The sequence below is a fragment of the Toxorhynchites rutilus genome, chromosome 2, assembly GCF_029784135.1.
Source record: "Toxorhynchites rutilus septentrionalis strain SRP chromosome 2, ASM2978413v1, whole genome shotgun sequence".
Classification (NCBI taxonomy): domain Eukaryota; kingdom Metazoa; phylum Arthropoda; class Insecta; order Diptera; family Culicidae; genus Toxorhynchites; species Toxorhynchites rutilus.
Genome location: NC_073745.1, coordinates 133,229,063 through 133,249,521, shown reverse-complemented (window position 1 = coordinate 133,249,521; position 20,459 = coordinate 133,229,063). Strand labels below are relative to the sequence as shown.

At 38.1% G+C, this 20,459-nt stretch overlaps 2 protein-coding genes across 2 annotated transcripts in view; one reads left to right on the top strand and one right to left on the bottom strand.

The window, feature by feature from the left end:
* The window catches only part of LOC129768332 (uncharacterized), a 48,551-nt gene extending 44,389 nt beyond the window's left edge, over positions 1-4,162 (top strand). Inside the window, exon 2 of the mRNA XM_055769906.1 lies at positions 3,966-4,162. Within this exon, the coding sequence (XP_055625881.1) occupies positions 3,966-3,988 (23 nt within the window). The 3' untranslated portion in view covers positions 3,989-4,162. The remainder of the gene's footprint in view (positions 1-3,965) is intronic.
* The window catches only part of LOC129768330 (F-box only protein 25), a 49,692-nt gene that overhangs the window by 11,450 nt on the left and 17,783 nt on the right, over positions 1-20,459 (bottom strand). Inside the window, exons 3-5 of the mRNA XM_055769904.1 lie at positions 869-922; positions 386-809; positions 62-333 (exon numbers count right to left, since the gene is read on the bottom strand). Of these exons, the coding sequence (XP_055625879.1) occupies positions 62-333; positions 386-809; positions 869-922 (750 nt within the window). The remainder of the gene's footprint in view (positions 1-61; positions 334-385; positions 810-868; positions 923-20,459) is intronic.

The window sequence follows — 20,459 nt, the reverse complement described above, 5'->3', positions numbered from 1 at the left end:
GGAAGAAAACATAAAATATGATCTTGGATAATTTTCCAAAACAATATATCTCAAAACATACTTCCGAAGGGCGTGGTATATAGCCTGCCAGTTCCGGTGACGTTCCTTGGTATCCTGGAGACACATTTTGTCCAGAATGACCTCGATTTGCTGTTTGGTGAAATGATAGTAAGATAACTCCCGCCAAACGCGTTGCTCGGAGATCAAGGCCGCCATCAGAGACCAAGCGGACGAGGACGCTTCAAGATCCTTGTAGTCAGAAAGTCTTAAAACGATTTCACGAACACATTCTTCTGGCAGATCATGTAGCTTTGGGCGTATATTCGGTCCCGGCTGAAATGAATGGGTTATAAAACAAGTAACGGAAGCAAAACTGTACACAAACCTCTTTTATCTGTATCTGACTAGCGATATTCTGGATTCTCTGAATAGTTTGCACGTGGCCCTCCCACAGGCTTTGGCTGCCGAGTGGTTTTCCCCAGCATTTTTGATTTTCCTGATTAACGAGTGACCGTAGCTGTTGCACTAGGCCCCTCAAAACGTTGAAGTTCTGCTGTGAGGCGCTAACATGCGTTGCGACTTCCTCCAGCATTTGCAAAAGCAAACGTTGGGCTCCACCGGGAAGACTTGTGATTCCCTTGCCGGAAACGAGCAGACGCAGCAGAGCGCACACGTAATTGAATCGTCGTCCATCCCGCACCGAGCTACGAAAGTCCAATCGGCGTACGGCTTCGCCCAAACCATTGAAGCCCGCAATTTCGCGGGTGCACTTCAGCGTGATGTGACAGTGGGGAGGAATTTCTACGTCGCTGGAAAAGGTATAATTGGGTATGATCATCGAATTATCATAGTTGGGAGTTAGCTGTACCAGTTTTCGTTGTCATTTTCCGTGTCACTCGAGCTGCTGCATTCGGAGATACATCTACAAACGGGAGATAGAAGGTTGTCAATTACCATTTCACGTGTTTGAATTATCACGGTGTCGGTCTGAATGAAATACTAACCCATTTTTGTATAAAATATTCGATTATATTTTTTTATTTAACCCTTTTACGGGTAGTACCATTAAATTGCAACCAATTTTTGCTCTTCTTTAAAAATAAATTATCACTTCTAGCCTTATGTGATAACTAGTTCTGATATCTAGCAACATGCGATTGCTATTCTATGCATTAGAAAATTGTTGGAGAAAATGATTCTTCGAAGGCTCTATCAATGGATCGAGACAAACGATTTGCTATCAAGTACACAATATGGGTTTCGCAGGAGCAAAGGAAGAAACGATTGTTTAGCGTTGCTTTCTACAGATATTCAACTGGCCTTCGCGCACAAGGAGCAACTGGCTTCAGTATTCCTGGATATTAAGGGAGCTTTTGATTCGGTTTCCATAGAAATTCTGTCAGACAATCTGAACAAATGTGGACTTCCTGGAATTTTGAATAACTTCTTGTACAACTTGTGGTCAAAAAAGCAAATGAACTTGACCCCCGGACAATTGACAACTTCCAGAAATAGCCATATGAGTCTACCCCAGGGGTTAGACATCAATTGAATATAGACTACCCAAAATCAAAATCAACATGGCGTCATTTGTTTACCAACATATCATTTGCGAAGATAGAAATCGTTGAAATCACGGATATAGTATGCTTTATTTCTAACTGCATGAGCGATTTTCATATTTCGGTTTCACATGGAGGTGTTCACATTTAACATGGAGTTTAAAGTTAGCCACTATTCACTATATAACCGGACCAAGTTGTAGACAACAGTAATTGACAGAACCAAAATGTCAGTGAACCGCAGAAATATTGGGTACACTGGCAATATAAGGGATTTGGCGTTTTAGTCATACCCCTGGTCTACCCCAAGGCTCATGTCTCAGCCCCCTTCTTTATAATGTTTATGTAAAAGATATTGACAGTTGTTTGGCAGAACAATGCACACTAAGACAGCTTGCAGATGATGGTGTGGTTTCCGTCAGAGCACTTGCAAAGACCATTTCAAAATTCCCTAGATAACTTGTCCTCCTGGGCAAGGAACTTAAGGATCGAATTCTCGCCGCAGAAAACTGAACTGGTAGTGTTTACTCGAAAGCAGTCCCCAGCCCAATTACAACTTAAGCTTTTGGGCAGAAGCATTACCCAATCATTGACCTTCAAGTACGTTGGTGTCTGGTTTGATTCAAAATGCACTTTGAATACCTACATTACGTATTTGAAGCAAAAATGTCAAAAGAGGGTCAACTTTCTGCGCTCGATTTGCGGCATGTGGTGGGGAGCTCATCCGGGAGATCAGTAGCTAAAAGTCACCTTCTAAAATTGGAACGAATTCAATATCATTGTCTGCGTATAGCTCTAGGCTGTATGCACTCAACGTATAACATGAGTCTGCGCATAACATGGCAGGAGTAACTCCTCTACAGAACCGATTCTGGGAACTTTCTCTCAGAATACTGGTGGAATGCGAAATCACGAACACACTTGTGATTGAAAACTTTGAAAAAAATTTTCGTCCAAATATACAATCTCGGTTTATGAGAATTTATCCCCACTATATTTCGTCAGATATTTGTCTTCCATCGTTTACTCCAGACCGTGCTCACTTCACCATCAGCAGTTCCTCAATTGAATACGATCTGTCGATCAAACAAGCAATACTTGGGATTTTAGATCAGCTTCGACCAATTTTCATTCTCCGTATTTTTAACCGAAAGTACCAAAAAGTCAATTGCATGAAAAAATACTTCACAGATGGGTCTCGTCTCAATGGATCCACTGGCTTCGGTGTTTTCAATGAGAATTCAAGCGCCTTCCGTAAACTGCAGGAACCTTGTTCCGTTTACGTTGCTGAACTGGCAGTAATCGGCTTCGCATTGGGGATGATCTCCAACAAGTCTGCAGACCATTATATCATTTTCTCGGATAGTCTCAGTTATCTTGATGCTCTCCAGTCGATGAAACCTCGTAGGCACCCATTTTATTTCCTCACAAGAGTGAGGCAGCAGATGAGTGCACTGATCGAAAAATCTTAAAAGATAACCTTTGTATGGGTCCCCTCTCATTGCTCAATTCTTGGCAATGAGAAAGCGGACACTCTCGCGAAGGTAGGTGCCCAGAAAGGCGAATTGTTTGATAGACAGACTTCATACGATGATTTTTTCCAATTACTGCGTCAGAGTTCCCTCTTGAGTAGACAAACCGATTGGGACACTGGATGTCTTGGGCGGTGGTTATATTCAATTATTCCAAATGTTTCTTCGAGAGCGTGGTTCAAAGGTTTGGACGTAAGTCGTGACTTCATTCGTGTAATGAGTAGACTTATGTCCAACTACTACTCGCTAGATGTACATCTCCACATAATAAATCTTGTTCAAAGCAATGTCTGTCGGCGGGGAAATGGTTAAGATGACATCGATTACGCAGTTTGGCAATGTACGGATAATAACGCAGCCAGAGAGCACCTTTTGAATACCCTTGAGGCCCAAGGAAGACAACCCTATGTTCCTATTACAGACGTGTTGGGAACTCGCGACATTTGCTATATGCAGTCGATATATGTGTTTGTGAAACGGTCTAGTATAAGAATTTAATGCTTTTGTGTTTTTTTTTCCTTTGTTGTTATTAGTTTGTTTGTCTTGTCCCCTCATCTCACCGTCGCCCACTCCGACAGCTAGAACACCAGATGCAATCCCTGGTCATTATACACAATGCTACAGTGCGTGCGGCAACCCTCGGTTGAGACAATGATACCTCGTATCCATATCTCTAACCTGACCCGTCCCACAAAAATTATTGCCCCTCTAACCTCGAGTAAATCGCGAGTAATTGATCGAACCCTACTAAACATAGATTTAAGTTGAAATGGACAGTCACATCCATAATCACATTCAATGCATGATGGAAAAAGAAGGGAAGAATATTGAACTTGTTTTTATATTGCTTTCTCGTTTTGTTCTATTTCAGTTACTGGACGCACAAACACTTAGAGAGAGTAAAATTATTCCTCTCGCGAGCGATAAACCTCTACGCTTCGTATATTATGAACCTGTCCATATTCCCCCCACTACATGTCCATCATACCCGCACCGATAAAAATTTTCTACTTTTCGGCTTGTTTTAATTTCAGTAAAAACATGGAAAAACACTTTTTGTAAAACATTTGGCCAGTTATTTCGAAAACCAATTTTTGAAAAAATGAGTTTCCAAAGATATAATTGAAGTTTTCCTTAACATGTCCGTCTTACACCCATCTCCCCTACATATGAACTGTTTAGGACCTGCTGAATCTAAGTTTTAGTTGAAACTAACATCAAAAATTCAAATATAATAAATTCATATTTACTATCAAGTGCCCGCCAGGTATAGGCAAAATCGCATCGAAATTCGTGTAACATCACTCATCCACAGATAAATCTCTCCTTTCGATTCATCGTTTATGCCTCACTTTATTTGAGATAGAATACATTAACCTATCATCTTCGCAAAGTTCATTCTCGAGTTAAACGGAAAAATACTCGATTCCGCTCATCTATCCTCAGAGAATTTTGCATTCCCTCATTTGCCTCTCGGAATGACGTTAGATGGTGATAGAATCAAATTGGAAACTTTTGCTTGCGCCAGCGAGTGCCTCTGTAAAATCATTCGTTTTTCGCTCAAATAACAATCATTGAGCCTCGATCGCGGCAGTAAAATATAGGTAGATAGTTGAAATCGAGTTGTTTGCTGTGCACTATTGCAATGACATTTTTTTTTGGTTTCTAGTATGAAACGATCTAAGCCAACGCAAAAGACCATATAACGGCAAGTTATTGGTGAGCGGGAAGGTAGATTCATGTGCACTTGAATGCTGACAAAGAAAAGAGTACAAGGGAGAATAAAATCATACTTACAAGCAGATTCAATCTATTTTGACTCGCTCGTTATATTGTTTCGTGCGATCCTTCCGAAGGAGAATTCATTCATTGAATGTTGTTTTCCACTCTTTCTTTTGTTATGTTCACTATCAGTCTCGATTGAAGATGGTCGTGGAGTGAAAAATGATTAATCGTGCAATATCACGATTGTTTGCTGCATTCTTTTCGCCATGATTATTCCAAGCAGATACAAGAGTGATTTATAATCAGGTGTGGAGAAATGAGCGAATGAACTTTTCCATACTTGGTGCCCGCTAGACGGGCAACTATATTGCCACCAACATTTTACGCTAGCCCTTTTAGGTGCAGGTGGCAGCTATATTGCCACCAACATTTTACGCTAGCCCTTTTACATGCAGGCGGCAGCTATATTGCCACCAACATTTACGCTAGCCAGGCAGTGGCAACTATATTGCCACCAACTTTTTCAATGTTTTAAACTGTAAAAAATATTCTTTGTCTATTCTAGCATGTAAACATGTTGTTCTATGTTGTTTTATGTGTTGTTTTTTTCAGTGTTTTTGTTTTTGTTTAACTTTCAATGGAGTAAACATAAAACTGATTATTCGAAGAAACAATCCACAAATTCTTAGAGTACAGCAAAATTCATTTCAAATACATTTCTAACTCACGAATGGGTAAGTTTGAGTATACAATTTTAATATGTGCAACCTGTTGTGATCACGTAATGGTTCTCTGTAGTGAACCATTTTTTCATTTCGATATAACTTCCGGTTACACATTTCAACTGAAACTATGTCGGGTGACATTGAATCGGACGAGGACCTCGAAAAAAGTTGGAGGAGATTTGTGGATTTTCTTCTGATGTATCTGGGGATGGTTTTCGAACAGATGCGGAATCGTTTACCGGCAGCAATCCGGATTTATTCATGATCGAAATTCTTGTGGCAAGTGACGATTCTGATGACTATGATGAGGACAGTGAAACTGAACAGAATACATCCGAAAATGATCTAAAACTGTGCGCCTCTGCGCTCCATAACCGTATGTTTTGAAATGCTAATTTTTACGCTGGAAAATGTAAATTGTTTTATTATGCTGTTAGTTTTTATGGTACATACAGAACCGGGCGATGGCAGAGAATTAGAGGAGACTTTTGGACTGTTCGATAATCTTGATGTGTCTGAGGACGAGCTGGAATCTGATCCAGAAGCATTGAAAAGTCGCAAATCGCTTTCAGTTTTGTTCGATAAGCTTTCGCTAAGAGAAAATGATCATGCTAAAGACGCTGGGATGGAACAAACTGCTTCGATAAATGAACCACAACTACTTATTCTTCTTCTTCGGGTCTCCAGAACCGTAAGTATTTTAAAAAAATCTTATATTCAGCTCAAAAGCTGTGTATAGAATGACGAACCTACAATCGACATTGACCAACGGTTTCCGGCGATGTGGATTGTATCCGTTAGATCCTGATGCTGTTAATTACTCAGGTCTTATTGCTTATTGATGCTGTTAATTACTCAGGTCATTACTTATTGTAAAATCCAGTGAAGCATCTTCATCCCAAGCTGTGTTGTCAATAAACAAACAATATACTACTGCTGTAATCCATTCGATCACTGATTTCGACTCATTTAACTTAATCTAATACAGTAATCATTCGGTAACTGAACCAGAAAAAGGTTGACCAAATAGTTCTGGAATAAAAACAGGACACGTAAGCCAAAAAAATAACTTTTGATATTTTCCGAAAAAATTATTTAGTGAATAAAACCGAGTATAAAATAAAATAATCAAACATTCTTAGATGTAGGTCATGGGGGACAAAGTGGTCACCTGCTTGTTTGGTAGTATAACTATTGACTATTGAAACCGTATTGATAGTCCTTATGTTTGAAGAATTTTATGACTTTTGAGTCACCCTGTACTTCAGTAGAGCTGTCAAAATGTCAAAATATGAATAAAAACAAAAATTGCTCTCGATAGCCATTGGGGAGTAGTTCTGTGCGTATGGTATCTAAGGAATTTCACGTGAAATTTAGTATATTCAATCTGATATGTTGGACAAATCATCAGTTTGGATAACTGTTCAACTATTCTAGGAGAGGTTTGTTCAATCTCACCGATTAATTAGCATAGAGATCTCTTTTGTGTTTGGGGGCAAAGTGGTCATAAGTGTTATTCACTTACAATGTTCTGTTTACTAAAGCTGATATACCTCGTCACATTCTGCTCTTGAAGAGGATTCTTTTGTGGCATTGACCCAGGAAAAATATGCCACTCCAACTAAACGATGCCTTATTATGCGGAACGTTATGTGTTTCTTACTATATTTTTGTATGCATGAGAAAAAATAAATTGAGACTCTAGGCCAAGCTCATTTCATACATGTACCTACTATATCAAATATGATTTGAACACATTTGGACGAAAAAACGCATAAATCTATCGCATTTAGCTTGATATGTGCGAGTGACCACTTTGCCCTCACTAGGTGACCACTTTATACTCCAAGCAAAAAAAAGTTCGATTTTTCACCTTTTTTTTTTTTCTAATGATGAAAAATGTAATATTTTGAATTTTTATAGTAAAAGCCGAATGCTATCTTGAACAACAATGAGTAGAACTATAATATTCTTCGAAAAACGGGAATTGAAGCGGTATGTGGACGCTGGAAATGGTCATATTCCTTAGGGTGACCACTATGACCCCACTTCCCGTACTTTGTTCTCTGTAACGGAGGAATATTGAGATAATGGTTTTTGGAAGTTTCCAATATAATGGTTTTTGGAAGTTTCATCATTAAATTTGTCACATTCCAGATCGAGATTCTGTTTTAAATTATCATAACTTTCATGGTTTCAACATTGGGTCGTGACTTTTCCGTTGTCCACATATTGTTCATGGCAGAAAAAATCTTCTAACAGATGCGGTACCACTTCCAAAAGCTTTGCCGTACATTATATTTTAAGCAGACATCTGGATTCCGAGTTATTATTTTAGTAAAGAAAGGTCAATGATTCCAGATATGCCATTACAAAAAATCAGTAGTAAATGAAATTGATCATCTGATAATGAAAATAATGATTTTGGCACCTACTACCATACGTACAAACTTAAAAAAAAATTAAAGAATATCGAGGCAACGGCCGGCTAATTGGGCGTGGAATTACTCTATAATCCTTTAGCTTAACGAATTTTTACACTCTAAAAATACGTTTTCCATCTCCTCTGTAAACATCTGCACTTACATAACTTCAATACAATCCATACATTCTATTGAGTTTCTCCTAGACTAGACTTCCATTGTTCAAAGTATTTCAATGCAGCATCGAAAAAAAAATCACAGTTTGCATCTCGCTAGTCGAAAATACTTCTCCCCTTTCACGTTGAAGAGTTCTAATAAAATGATCAAAAATAAAACCAACTTCAGCAACATTGTTTCTTCCCACAAAACCGACTAATGTCTGAAAGGTCACTATCCGGTCTCTGGTAGAAAGCAAACAGTTTGCGGCACGGGTTTTTCGAACAGATCGCGTAGTACAAGACATTTTCTCTTTATACTCAAAATACGGTACAGATTGATAGAAGGACGGGACAATAAAAAATGGTCGAAAAAACGGTACTATCCCGCTGAAAACGGTAAGTTTGGTCAGCCTAACCAGGAAGGAAGTCCAGTTATCGGCATTCGCTTTCTAATTGGACCGGCAGGTGAAACGTCAAACCAGATCGAGGGGAGCTTCAATGAATTGTTTGATTGGCGTTGATCTTGAAATTGGGCTTTGCCGTACATTATAAAAAGGTTCCCACTATAAGTTTTGCATTGAGTGCGGCAATAGGTATGATATCTAATTTGGGGAAAATATTTTTCTGTGATTTAATCAATGTTTTTGTAACGCGAAAATAATTTCAATTTCTATAACATCTCAAATTACATTCGAATGACTCTCAAAGCAAATTTTCTAATTGAATATGGCGTCAATTGTTTACGAAATCCAGCATCGAGGGTTTTAAGTTAACGTTTGCCCAGCTGAAAGGCAGTCCAGTTAAACCAGGTTCAGTTATCGAATAATTGCTGTGTTTAAAACGATTCATTATTATAACAATATGATTATTAGGACCACCAATTAACGGAATTAGAAAAATTATGTTTTTTCCGGTTGGAATTAGGACCAAAAGGTGCAAAATGTTTTCCATAATTATAAGTGGTATGAATACAGCAACGCTCTCATCCGTATGTTTATCAGTAGTGAAACGAATACCAAGCAAGTAACACATCAGGGACATTATATACGCGTAAGCAGTAATTTATAGAGTACACAAACGTTTAATTTTTTTCATAGCTTAGCTGAGTGATGATTATTTTGAAAAAGATCAATCAGACGAAGAGGAAACTGACGTGAACAAAGACGATTGGCCTAAGCAACCTAACGTGAACAATTTTTAATATGTCTTCTGCAAGTCTCGGGTGAATTTCCGCATAACACAAAACCGTCGGTTTATTTTGCAAAATTTTCGACGACAGTGTAATAGAATTGTTGGTTACACAAACACATGTACGCAGTTCAACAAAAAGTCGATGTAGGGGTGCCTCAAGGTCTAATGAAACCTTTTCTTGATATCATAATATTGATGGGACTACAGTCACTGTCTACTGTTGAGATCTATTGGTCCAGTGACTTCTTCTTCTGGACGGAAGAGATCGCTGCTATTATGCGGTGCAAACGATTGAGGAAATTATGAATAACCTTCATCTGAATGATAACGGCGCGATGCCTTTGAGAGATTCCGATCAATTTGACGAGTTGTTCGCCCACTTCTTGACTTATTTAACTCCGCATGCCATATTGCCACCAACATTTAATGCTAGATGGGCAGTGACAAAAAAAAACCTTATTCTACTCTCACCACCTTCAGAGAACATAACCCTTACATGAAGAGCACATATCAACTATAGATATACAAAAAACTGTTGACACAGTTGCAAAAATTGGTGTCAATATTGTTGCTACTGCCCGTTAACCCCAAAAACACTGTCACTTTATTGCGCCTTTTGTTATGCAAAGATTAAAACTATAGACTTACAAAGAAAAATTGAAAATTTGAATATTTCCTTTCCATTTATTTTATTTAGAACGGTTACAGTGAAAAACTTATTAACTTGTTACATTTTCAACGAACTTGGACAGAATTTTCTTTCGACACTTTAGAATCACGGTTTTGATACATAAAAATGACTCCCAAATCAATATCGTACATTTTAGCAGCCCAAAAAATTGGTTTAGAAGTTTTTGATTAAGTAAAATATTGAAATAATATTCCAAGTGCAGCGAAAAAAATACTTTTTATGACTGACAAAACAGTTGCCACGGCCATATAAAGGGTTAAATAGAATGGTTAGATTCACATTCAACAGTGGCGTCGAGTAAAGCTTTCGCGCACCCGGGGCGGAAGAGTTGATTTGCATGTTCCAATATTTGAGGTAGACTCGTGTGGTCTATTGGCAGCAGTGCCGGGAATATTAACGTCCACTATATTCAAATACGGTGAATTTCAGCCTACCTTGTATTGATAACCTACTGCTCAAGCGAAAGTCGATAAATCTGAAACAACACTATCAATGAACACCGGTAGAACGAACATCAATATACCATGAAGTTCATTTATTATTTGCATCTTCATTTTCCTCATGATATTCGAACGTCGAAATCGAAGATGATTGCGTGTTAGTGAAAATCAAAACACAAAATTCAACGTCAACCAATCCGCATTGACGGCATTGAGCCTCTGAATGAAAATTAACTTTTCCGTATCAAATTAGTATTCTATTCAAATTAATAACACTTTTTTTATGTGGTAAAAAAATCTTGTACGAAAATTGTTTTTGAAGACAACTTTTTATTATAATGAAAAGTTTCAGTAACAATGTTAGAAATGTATGGACAAATAATTAAAAAAGGGTTAAAAAAAATGAGTGGGTTATATCTATGATATAACCGCAAGGTTGACGTGGAACTACCTTAGCTTAGCAATCATTCGTTTGTATTGATTAAATTCTTGATTGAATGAAACAGTTTCCAAATTCAATTGAGTTCAATATATTTGCTCTGTGTGTCTTTCCAATAAAGACAAAAAAAATTATCAAACGTTTATTTTATTTTACATTTCCCTCTGAAGTTTACATCCCAAAAGTGTACATACTTCTCGAATCTCGAATTTGCTTGAAACTGGGAAGTTCATTCGCCTCTAGTGTCTGCACGATTTTCCCAGGTTCCCAAGTTTAGAAGATCATGTTAGGACAGACATACTCCACTCTGCACAAAGGCAAGCGAGGACAAAAATACTCGCAGTTTGCATTTATTTGCAGAGCCGATTTCCCCAGAAACCTCGGTTTTGAAGTCTGTGTTAGGGAAACACATTTCAATCGGAACAAAAATACCCCCGATTTGTATGAATTCGCAATGCCGATTTCCCCACGCTCCATGGATTTGAAGTATGTGTTAGAGAAACACATTCCAGTCGGAACAAAAATACCCCCGACTTGCATGAATTTGAAATACCGATTTCTCCAGGCACCTTGGTTTAGAAATCTCTATTAGTGAACCCATTTCGGTGGGAACAAAAGCTCCCCCTACTTTCGTGTGTTCTTCTTCTTCTTTTTGGCTTTAAGAGGGTTTAAACTTTTCAGTTCACTCGCCTCTAGGCTCTTTCGTGTGTTTGCAATGCCGATTTCGCTGCTTGGTTTTAAAGTCTGTGTTAGGGAACATTTTTCGATGAGAACAAAAGTCCCCCTACTTTCATGTATTTGCAATGCCGATTTCCCCAAGGCTGCTTGGTTTTGATGGCTGTGTTAGGGAAACCGTAAATCGGGCCAATCAAAACGATGCAGTTAGGGCGTTTAGATAACGCCTAATATTTTACAGTTATTCAATTGTTTATCTAATGAAAAACAACATTTTGTTAGTTGCGATAGATGCGTAGAAATATTCCCTATCAAGTGATGCAAACATCTCTCCTATCCAGTACGAAATGTTCGAGCTATAAGCATTCGAAATCTTTCATTTTTTCCTGCATGTAATTAAATAACATGATACAAAAAATTTCATTCAAATTTTAACATTTTAACATTTTAAAACTGGCTTTGTGTCTTCTAATCTGATCGAGATTACACTAACGAGTTTGAGACCCAAATTATGGCCCCTAATTGAAAGTCGCCACCAGACTTCGACACTATTCCACTGTCATCACGAATTGAGAGTGAAATCGATTAAAGGTAAGGAAAGCCATTCATCATATCAAATTCTTGTTTTTGGCGACTTCGGCATTGGAATGTACAGTATAACTCTTTGCCTATGTTTTATTAATATACTCCTGACATCGACTGGAAATGACATACACCCCAAAGTATATGGACAATGGGTGTAAATAACAGACGAGCGGAAAACGAACATAATCTTGTTTTGATTTCCGGTTAAATAATACTGGCTCTAAATGACGAGCAATGATAGAAAACCTCTAGGATATTGAGTCAAATATCGTATTTCGGTGGAAAAGAAGATCGTGGTTTTCGGTTAAGGGAGGACCCCGGTCTGGAAAATCGAAAAAATCGAATTTTTGTTTTTTGCATTTTTGGAAAACTTATTTTATTATTTTTTGGTGGTACCGGTATCTCAGGATCTACTCGACCGATTCGGCTGAAATTTTGACGTAGGACTACGTCTAACCGGAAGATATAGGGGGTGAAATGGAAATCTAGGCACTGAACAAGTAGGAAAAAATGCAAGATTTGGAACGCTTATAACTCGAGCATTTCTCAATAGATCGCAAAGGTTTTTGCATCAATTGATAGGAAATATATCTACGCATCTATCATAACGAATAACATTTCATTTTTCTTGAGATAAATAATTGAATAATTGTGAAATATCAAGCATTGTCCAAATGCACTATGTGCCCATTTTTGATTGGTCCATTTTATGCTCCTCAAATCGTACCGACCAAAACGGGCAACCAGAGTAGCAGCGAAATAGAATGAAGCACGATTGGAAAGGAAAAAGAAAAAAAATGAACGAAACATTGGTCGCAGTCTCACACATGCGTAATTCTCGAGCCAGCCAGTCAGCTTAAAAATCCCCGCTCCGCTGCCGTAACGATCATTCTCATTCAAACCATACACCACATCAGTTCGCATCACAACACATCAACAAACCAACCAAGCAGCCATGTCTGGACATGGCAAAGGAGGAAAAGTGAAGGGAAAGGAAAAATCCCGCTCGAACCGTGTTTAGTTTCGGCCGCCGAAGTGATCGAGTTAGCTGGCAAAGCTGCTCGCGACGATAAGAAAAACTGCATTCGGATCAGAACACATTCGGTGGACATCAAGACAACAGGCAGTTGCAGCGAGTGGCGAGTGGCAAACGCAATCGCAAAACGGCAGCAGGTAGCAGAAGAAAAAAGGTTTTCTTTTTACTTTGGTGGCAAATCCAGAACAAGACGGCATCGAGGGCGTACGAAATGGTTTTTTTCAAAACCACGAGTACAAAGTTTTCTAAATTGGAACCATTCCATAAAACAAGGCGCTTATCAGGGCCATTAAACCTTTCAAAAAAGAGTTTACGAAATACAGTGCTTTCTAAAATAATATCCAAAATAATAATAAAACACAAATTGATTTTTTTATAATTTGTTTGCCAGGATCTGATGAGTATGTGAATTTGGCAGTTGTTCTGAGCTTGTTGATAGTTAGGGACTTTCCTGATTATTCAATTTTCACCAATTCTTAAATTGTTTCCAGATTGAAAGTACAGTAATTTACAATTAGTTCGACATTTAGCTAATTGGACGGACATGTAATGCGACATATTTAGTTGAACATTTTTGTAAACATAGAGTTCAGGGTCCAAATTATGACCCCACATTGAAAGTCGACACTGTATCACTGTCATCGCAAATGTACAATTACAGGTTAAAATCGCTTCCTATGCGACACTGAGTAGTGGTAATGCGACGTGCCATTGAATGTAATTTACTGTACAATATGTCACAAGGTGGATGGGAAGAAATTTTCCAACTGTGAAAGCTGTGGCGAGTGGCAAACGCAATCGCTAAACAGAAAGTTTAGCCGAACAAGATGGGGATATCGAGTGATAACAAAACAATAAACTCTTTAGATTGAAGATAATTTTGTGATCCTGAAAAGGACCCTTTTTAGCCTTCATGTGAATCCAACGAGCGAACAAATCGTGATGAATGTATTTTTTTGCGCTCGCTGCCTTTTAACGCTCTTTCGTTCGTCTCGTTGGACTCGCCCCTTTGGCTTAGTCTGCTGATTTGTCTCTATCCTGTGAGTGTGTACCGCTAGAGTACAAAAGGCGCGGATCCGCTGAAAAATATATCATTCTCTTTCAAACCGTAAATCAGGGTGGTTGTATGGCATCATTTCACATCACATCGCATCAACGGATTGGTGCCGGAGCACCAGTATACCTAATAGCGGTTATAGAATTTCGGCCGCCGGAGTGCTCGAGTTGGCTTGCAAAGCTGTTCACGACAATAAGAAAACCCGCCTACAGAACAGAGCACATACGGTTCGGAGGCAACAACTAGTTTCAGCGAGTGGCAAACGCAATCCCAAAACGGCAGCAGGTAGATGAAGGAAAAAGTTTGTTTATACAGACTGCTTTAGTGACAAAACCAGCCACCGTAAAACACCGCGCTTTTCAGGACCATTGAACCATTCAAAGAAAAGTTATTAAAAGTTATTCACAATACCAATGCATTCTAAAGTGACATAATATGACATATAATATAAACTGATTTATTTTGTTTATGCTTGTTCTTGATTGGTGGTTGGGGCCTTTTAAATTGATCATTCAGTTTTCACAAACCCATGCTTGGTTTCCGAATTAAAAGTGGCTTCAAATTACAACACATTGTATGCAGCATGGCATTAACGAATTTTCTCGGTAGCAAGAACTGCTTTCTTTGGTTGATAACTGATGTTGAAAATTGACTGACGTTACATCTGCATTGTATAGAAAATTAACTAAGGAGCAACATGATGAGCTATGTATTTCCTGCTGCTCTGTTCTTATTTTAAAGGACTTTAATCCGAAGGTCATCCGTCCCTGTATTTATTGTTGGTTTTTCAGAACGCTTCTAGCTCGTTTATTTCTCGACAGATCGTAGAGTTCGTCTCCAAAACCTCAGTTCTTTTTCATTTTTATTAACTTTGTTTGCGGAGACTACAAATCTTACAATTCATTCGTCTCCGAAACCACAGTTCAAGGTACGGTAATGTGCTCAATAGTGAAATAAATGATAGTGAACGAGCTGATGACCACCTATGCATTCCCTATCACAGCCATCATTTTTATTGTACGATATGTGTATACGCCGAAAGATGCCCGGCGTTGAACATTAAATAAGTACAAAGCCTTCAGAAAAAAACAAGAATCAAGTTTGTAAGAAAAACGCAAAAACACAACACCAAAGGTTCTTTTCAGAACCCCCAACATGTTCATGAAGAGTAAACAGTAAACTAATCCATTTTTCAGGTAGATAGGTAGGTATTCACGTAGGAGAAGAAAATAAATATATTCGAAATATATATTTAGCAAAAGCTGTCCCCTTTGTATAGTCCTACGTCACTCCGGTTATGTCCCCGACACTACCCACCCGTCTTTTTTATCAGCATATTAACACTTTACGGACCGCTCACGAGATTTCTCGTGTTTCGCGTCCCATCCGTTGCGGACCGCTCACGAGATTTCTCGTTTTCGCGTTCCTTCTTCACGGACTTGTGTAAAACTATCGAATAAAGGTTTTTGTTGCGTGCAAGTTTCTGTTCAACGTCTTGCTGGATTTAATGAATAATGGATTATTTCAGTTGAAATAAATTGATTGTTTATCAAGTAACAACTTTCAAAATCATGCTCATTAGATAGCGAATTGAATCATTCACCTTCTCACATAATTCATTTTTTCTAGATTGTGCAGAGAAAAGTTATAGACTGAAACGTGAGCATGGGTCAATATAGGAAAATTAACAGAATTTTGAAAATAAAAAAAAATGGTTCGAATAGAGTTATCGAAGTAATATTCTACCTATCTTTCAGTCACAATTTTATTGATCGAAAAAGGGTGTGAGAAAAGTTGGAAGAAATTAATTATGTTAAAGAAAATTGAAAAAAAGTTATTTGAAAGGACCCAAAACTCATTCTCGAGATAGTACTTATTCGATATAGAATAATTTCATCTATCTTTAGCAAAATTTCCATTGGTCGGAATAGGGTCTAAGAAAAGTTATAGCCCAAAACCGATACAACTTGTATGGGGGAAATTAATTAATTTAAAGAAAATTTTAAAAAGATATTTGGAAGGACCCAAAACACATTTTTGAGATAATACTCATTGGATAGAGAATACTTTTATCCATCTTCAGCCAAAGTTTCGTTGGTCGGAAAAGAGTCTGAAAAAGGGTATGGGCCAAAATGTATACAAGCTGTAGGAGGGAAATTAATAAATTTAACGAAAATGGAAATAGAACTTTTTCACACTAAAAAAAAAATTAAAGAACAGAGTGCGAAGTCGAAATTTTTAGGCGATTTTTGAAATGCTTTAAAATCGTGAAATATCAACGCATGAAGATAGGATATAAATCGTTTTAAAACATAATTTAAATGGATTTACACGGGATGTTTTACAGAGCAATTAGTATTTCGATGTATGTAGATGTAGTGGACAAAAATATCGAGAAGAAATGAGAAATCGATTTTATTCTGTTTTTTCAAAGGTAGCAAATTCAATTAACGTTATCAACTGTCTTCCATTTGATTTCTATAACGTTGTTGAAGGACCATTCAGTACTGAGATATTATTGTATGAACGAAAAATTTCGAATTTGTATTTGATAAAAAATTGGTACATAATTTTTGTGAAAGTCCTGCGGTTTTTTTTTTGAATTTTCATTTGTTCATAAAATTAGTTACAATCATCTGTTTTAAGTCAAATATGCGCCGTTTTGTTCGATGACTTGTTCCCAACGAGATGCCAACTTCATAATACCCCTGTTATAGAAGCTCGCTTCCTTATTGGCAAAAAACTCGGATAGCCAATTTTCACAGGCCTCTTTTGTGGCTAACTTCTGACTACCTAGCTCGTTCGCCATGGACAAAAATAGGTGGTAGTCACTTGGTGCAAGGTCCGGACTATACGGCGGGTGCAAAAGAACCTCCCATCCGAGCTCCCGGAGCTTCTGGCGCGTCACTAAAGAAGTGTGTGGCCTGGCGTTGTCCTGATGGAAGACAATGCGGCCTCTGTTTATCGAAGGTGGCCTCTTCTTCGTGAGTGCTACCTTCAAGCGGTCCAGTTGTTGGCAGTACAGGTCCGAATTGAGCGTTTGGCCATAGGGAAGCAGCTCATAATAGATTATTCCTTGACAATCCCACCAAACACACAGCAGAACCTTCCTGGCCGTTAATGAGGGCTTGGCCACCGTCTGAGCCGCTTCAGCGGGCTTCGACCACGACCGTTTGCGCTTCACGTTGTTGTAAGTGACCTACTTTTCATCGCCAGTCACCATCCGCTTCAGAAACGGGTCGATTTTGTTGCGATTCAGCAGCGATTCACATGCGTCGATACGGTCAAAGATGTTTTTTTGCGTCAACGTGTGTGGCACCCATACATCGAGCTTCTTCGTGAATCCAAGCTTCTTCAAATGGTTAATAACAGTTTGATGACTTATCCCCAGCTCTTGGCCGATGCTACGGCTGCTACTATGCCGGTCTTTCTCGGCTAATTCAGCGATTTTGTCGCAATTTTCGACGACAGGCCTTCCGGAGCGTGGCACATCTTCGACGACCTCTACACCAGAACGAAAACGTTGAATCCATCGTTGTGCGGTGGAAATGGAAACTGTATCGGGTCCATAAACTGCACAAATTATATTGGCAGCCTTTGCCTTTGTCATAGTAGTACTGTAAAATATGTCGGATTTTCTCTTTATTTTGCTCCATATTTGCGACACTATAACTTACGAACGACTTAACCAAACAAAACACTGTCAAGGACTATATTATAGCGCAAAAATACCTTTCCAACAAGCTATAGTATGACGAGTTGTATTCGATACAATGAATACAACTAGAACTACGCGCTTACAACGACACCTCACGGAAATACCGCAGGACTTTTTTGACAGTCTAATATCATAGTAAGATGGACCTTCAGCATTTTTTTCAATTTTTTATCTTGAAGAATGGCGTGCTAAAAATTGAAAGGTACGTTTTTCACCATAGATCCTATAAATATTCTTTATCGAATGAGTACTATCTCGAAAATGTGTTTTGGGTCCTTTCAAATAACTTTTTCCAAGTTTCTTTGAATTAATTTATTTCACCCATTAAACTTGGCCTATAACTTTTCTAATACCCTGGAAGATAAGTAAAATATTTCTCTTTCGAATAAGTTCGATAACTCTATTCGAGCAACTTTTTTTGATATTCAAAATTCTGTATATTTTCCTTTATTGACCCATACTCACGTTTCAGTCTATAAGGTTTGTCTGTCACGATAAAGAATAAAATGAATTATGTGGAAAGATGAATGATTCAATTCTCTATCTAATGAGCATGATTTTGAAGGTTTAAATTGATAAACAATCAATTTATTTCAACTGAAATAATTCATTATTCATTAAATCCAGCAAGACGTTGAACAGAAACTTGCACGCAACAAAAACTTTTATCCGCTGAAATTTCATCCGCTAACTTCATACATAGGGCGAATGAACTAAAAAGGCTAAGGCCTCTTAAAAACTTGCAAGCAAAGCAAGCAACTTCACACACGTCAAAACGTGCGGTCCCAGGCGTATGTCTTACAGATTTCTTCCCGGTCCTTAAAGTGTTAAAATGAATTATCTAAAGCGTTACATAGCCGTTTTTTGATATCTAATTTTCTTCGATTTTTTATGAGCTTCTAAACCGCGATTTTTCATTAAAAATATCTTATTTTCAACAAAATTGGCAACCATTTTGGCCATTGTTCGAATTTTCAAAAACCTCTATGTAACGTTTTTGGGTATTGTCTCAAAGTTTCAAAATATTCGGTCAGATTCGTTCTGCGTCATCTCGTGGCTTCAGAACCGATACCAACAGCTAGGTACCAATTTCTAGACAGCATCTACTCATCTAGCTGTCAACAGTGTAATAATTATTATTGGTGCACTCAAAAAATTGAAAATCTATCTTCAAATATACCTAAAACAATAACCAAAATACCCGAACATTTCATTTTATTCCTAACATCCGAAAAAAAAAATCACGAAAGTTAATTATTTTTCGACCCTCCAGACAGGGGTCCCCCCTTAGTTGAAAGTGACCCTGAAAGACCGAAAATGGAGTAAGTTAAGTGGAGTTAGGCAAAGAAAGTGTTAGAAACGTGGATCGTGTTAGAGCGAAATGGGGGTTAAGAGAGTATAGAGAACGGCAGCGGAAACAGAAACGGAAATTGAAACTTGAACGGAAACGGAAACAAAAACAGAGAAGGAAACAGAAACGAATGCAGCGCCAACGTCAAAGGTCAACACTCAATGCTCATCACTCATCGTTTAACGTTCAACGTCCGATGGTCAACACTCAACGCTCAACGTTCAACACAGCTCAATGATTAACGCTGGGGGGGGGGGTCATGGGGAGGTTTTAGAGAGGGGCGGGGTTTGCATAACTCGAGAACTAATCAGGCAAATTGAACCAAAATTAGCATATCGAAGTTTTAGGGAATAATAAATGTTTCTATGGTGATCCGATACACCTATTTCCATACAAATGAAACAAAAATTTCTGCATTAGTCGAGAACTGATCAAGCAAATGGAGCCAAATTTGAGATGTGAGGGTTTTTATGTACGAGAAAATTTTCTATGATGGTATGACACCTCTCCCTCCTCTAGAATGGAGAGGGGGTCCCATAAAATTATTACACATATTTCAACCAAACATATTCCAATCTGGAGGAAAATGCGAAAATTCGAAAAATTGTTTGCGCTAACGAAATTGATCTTCGTTCGAAAGTGGAAATGGATTAAAATGTGATGAAACACACTCCTATATGGTCTTCTATCTATATAAATAAAAATGGATCGCCGAATGTGTTGATAAGAGCAAAATTCGAGAGAGGAATCGTTCGATTTAGGGCTGTCTTTATTGTATCATACTTTCAGTATCAAACAATTATTCCATGTAACGGAGAACCATGTTATTTGCAAGTGGTTGAAAAATCTTGAACGAGAATTGTGTCTGAAAATAATCTAATATTATAATGACGAGTTTTGGTAGAAGTATCAGGAATTTTATAATAAAAGGTAATTTTAAAGGGTAGATCAGGAGATCAATCAATGACATACTGCGATTGGACCCATGAACAGCGCTTAGCCAGAAAACGTGAATGTGATAACGAAAAATACATTTTCTGCGGGACAAAGTTTGCCAGGTCAGCTAGTTTTCAATAAAAATTCAAAGCAGGTGATGAAGATCAACTTAATTTTCGTGATAATCATCTAAAATTATTGACAACGAGGAAGGT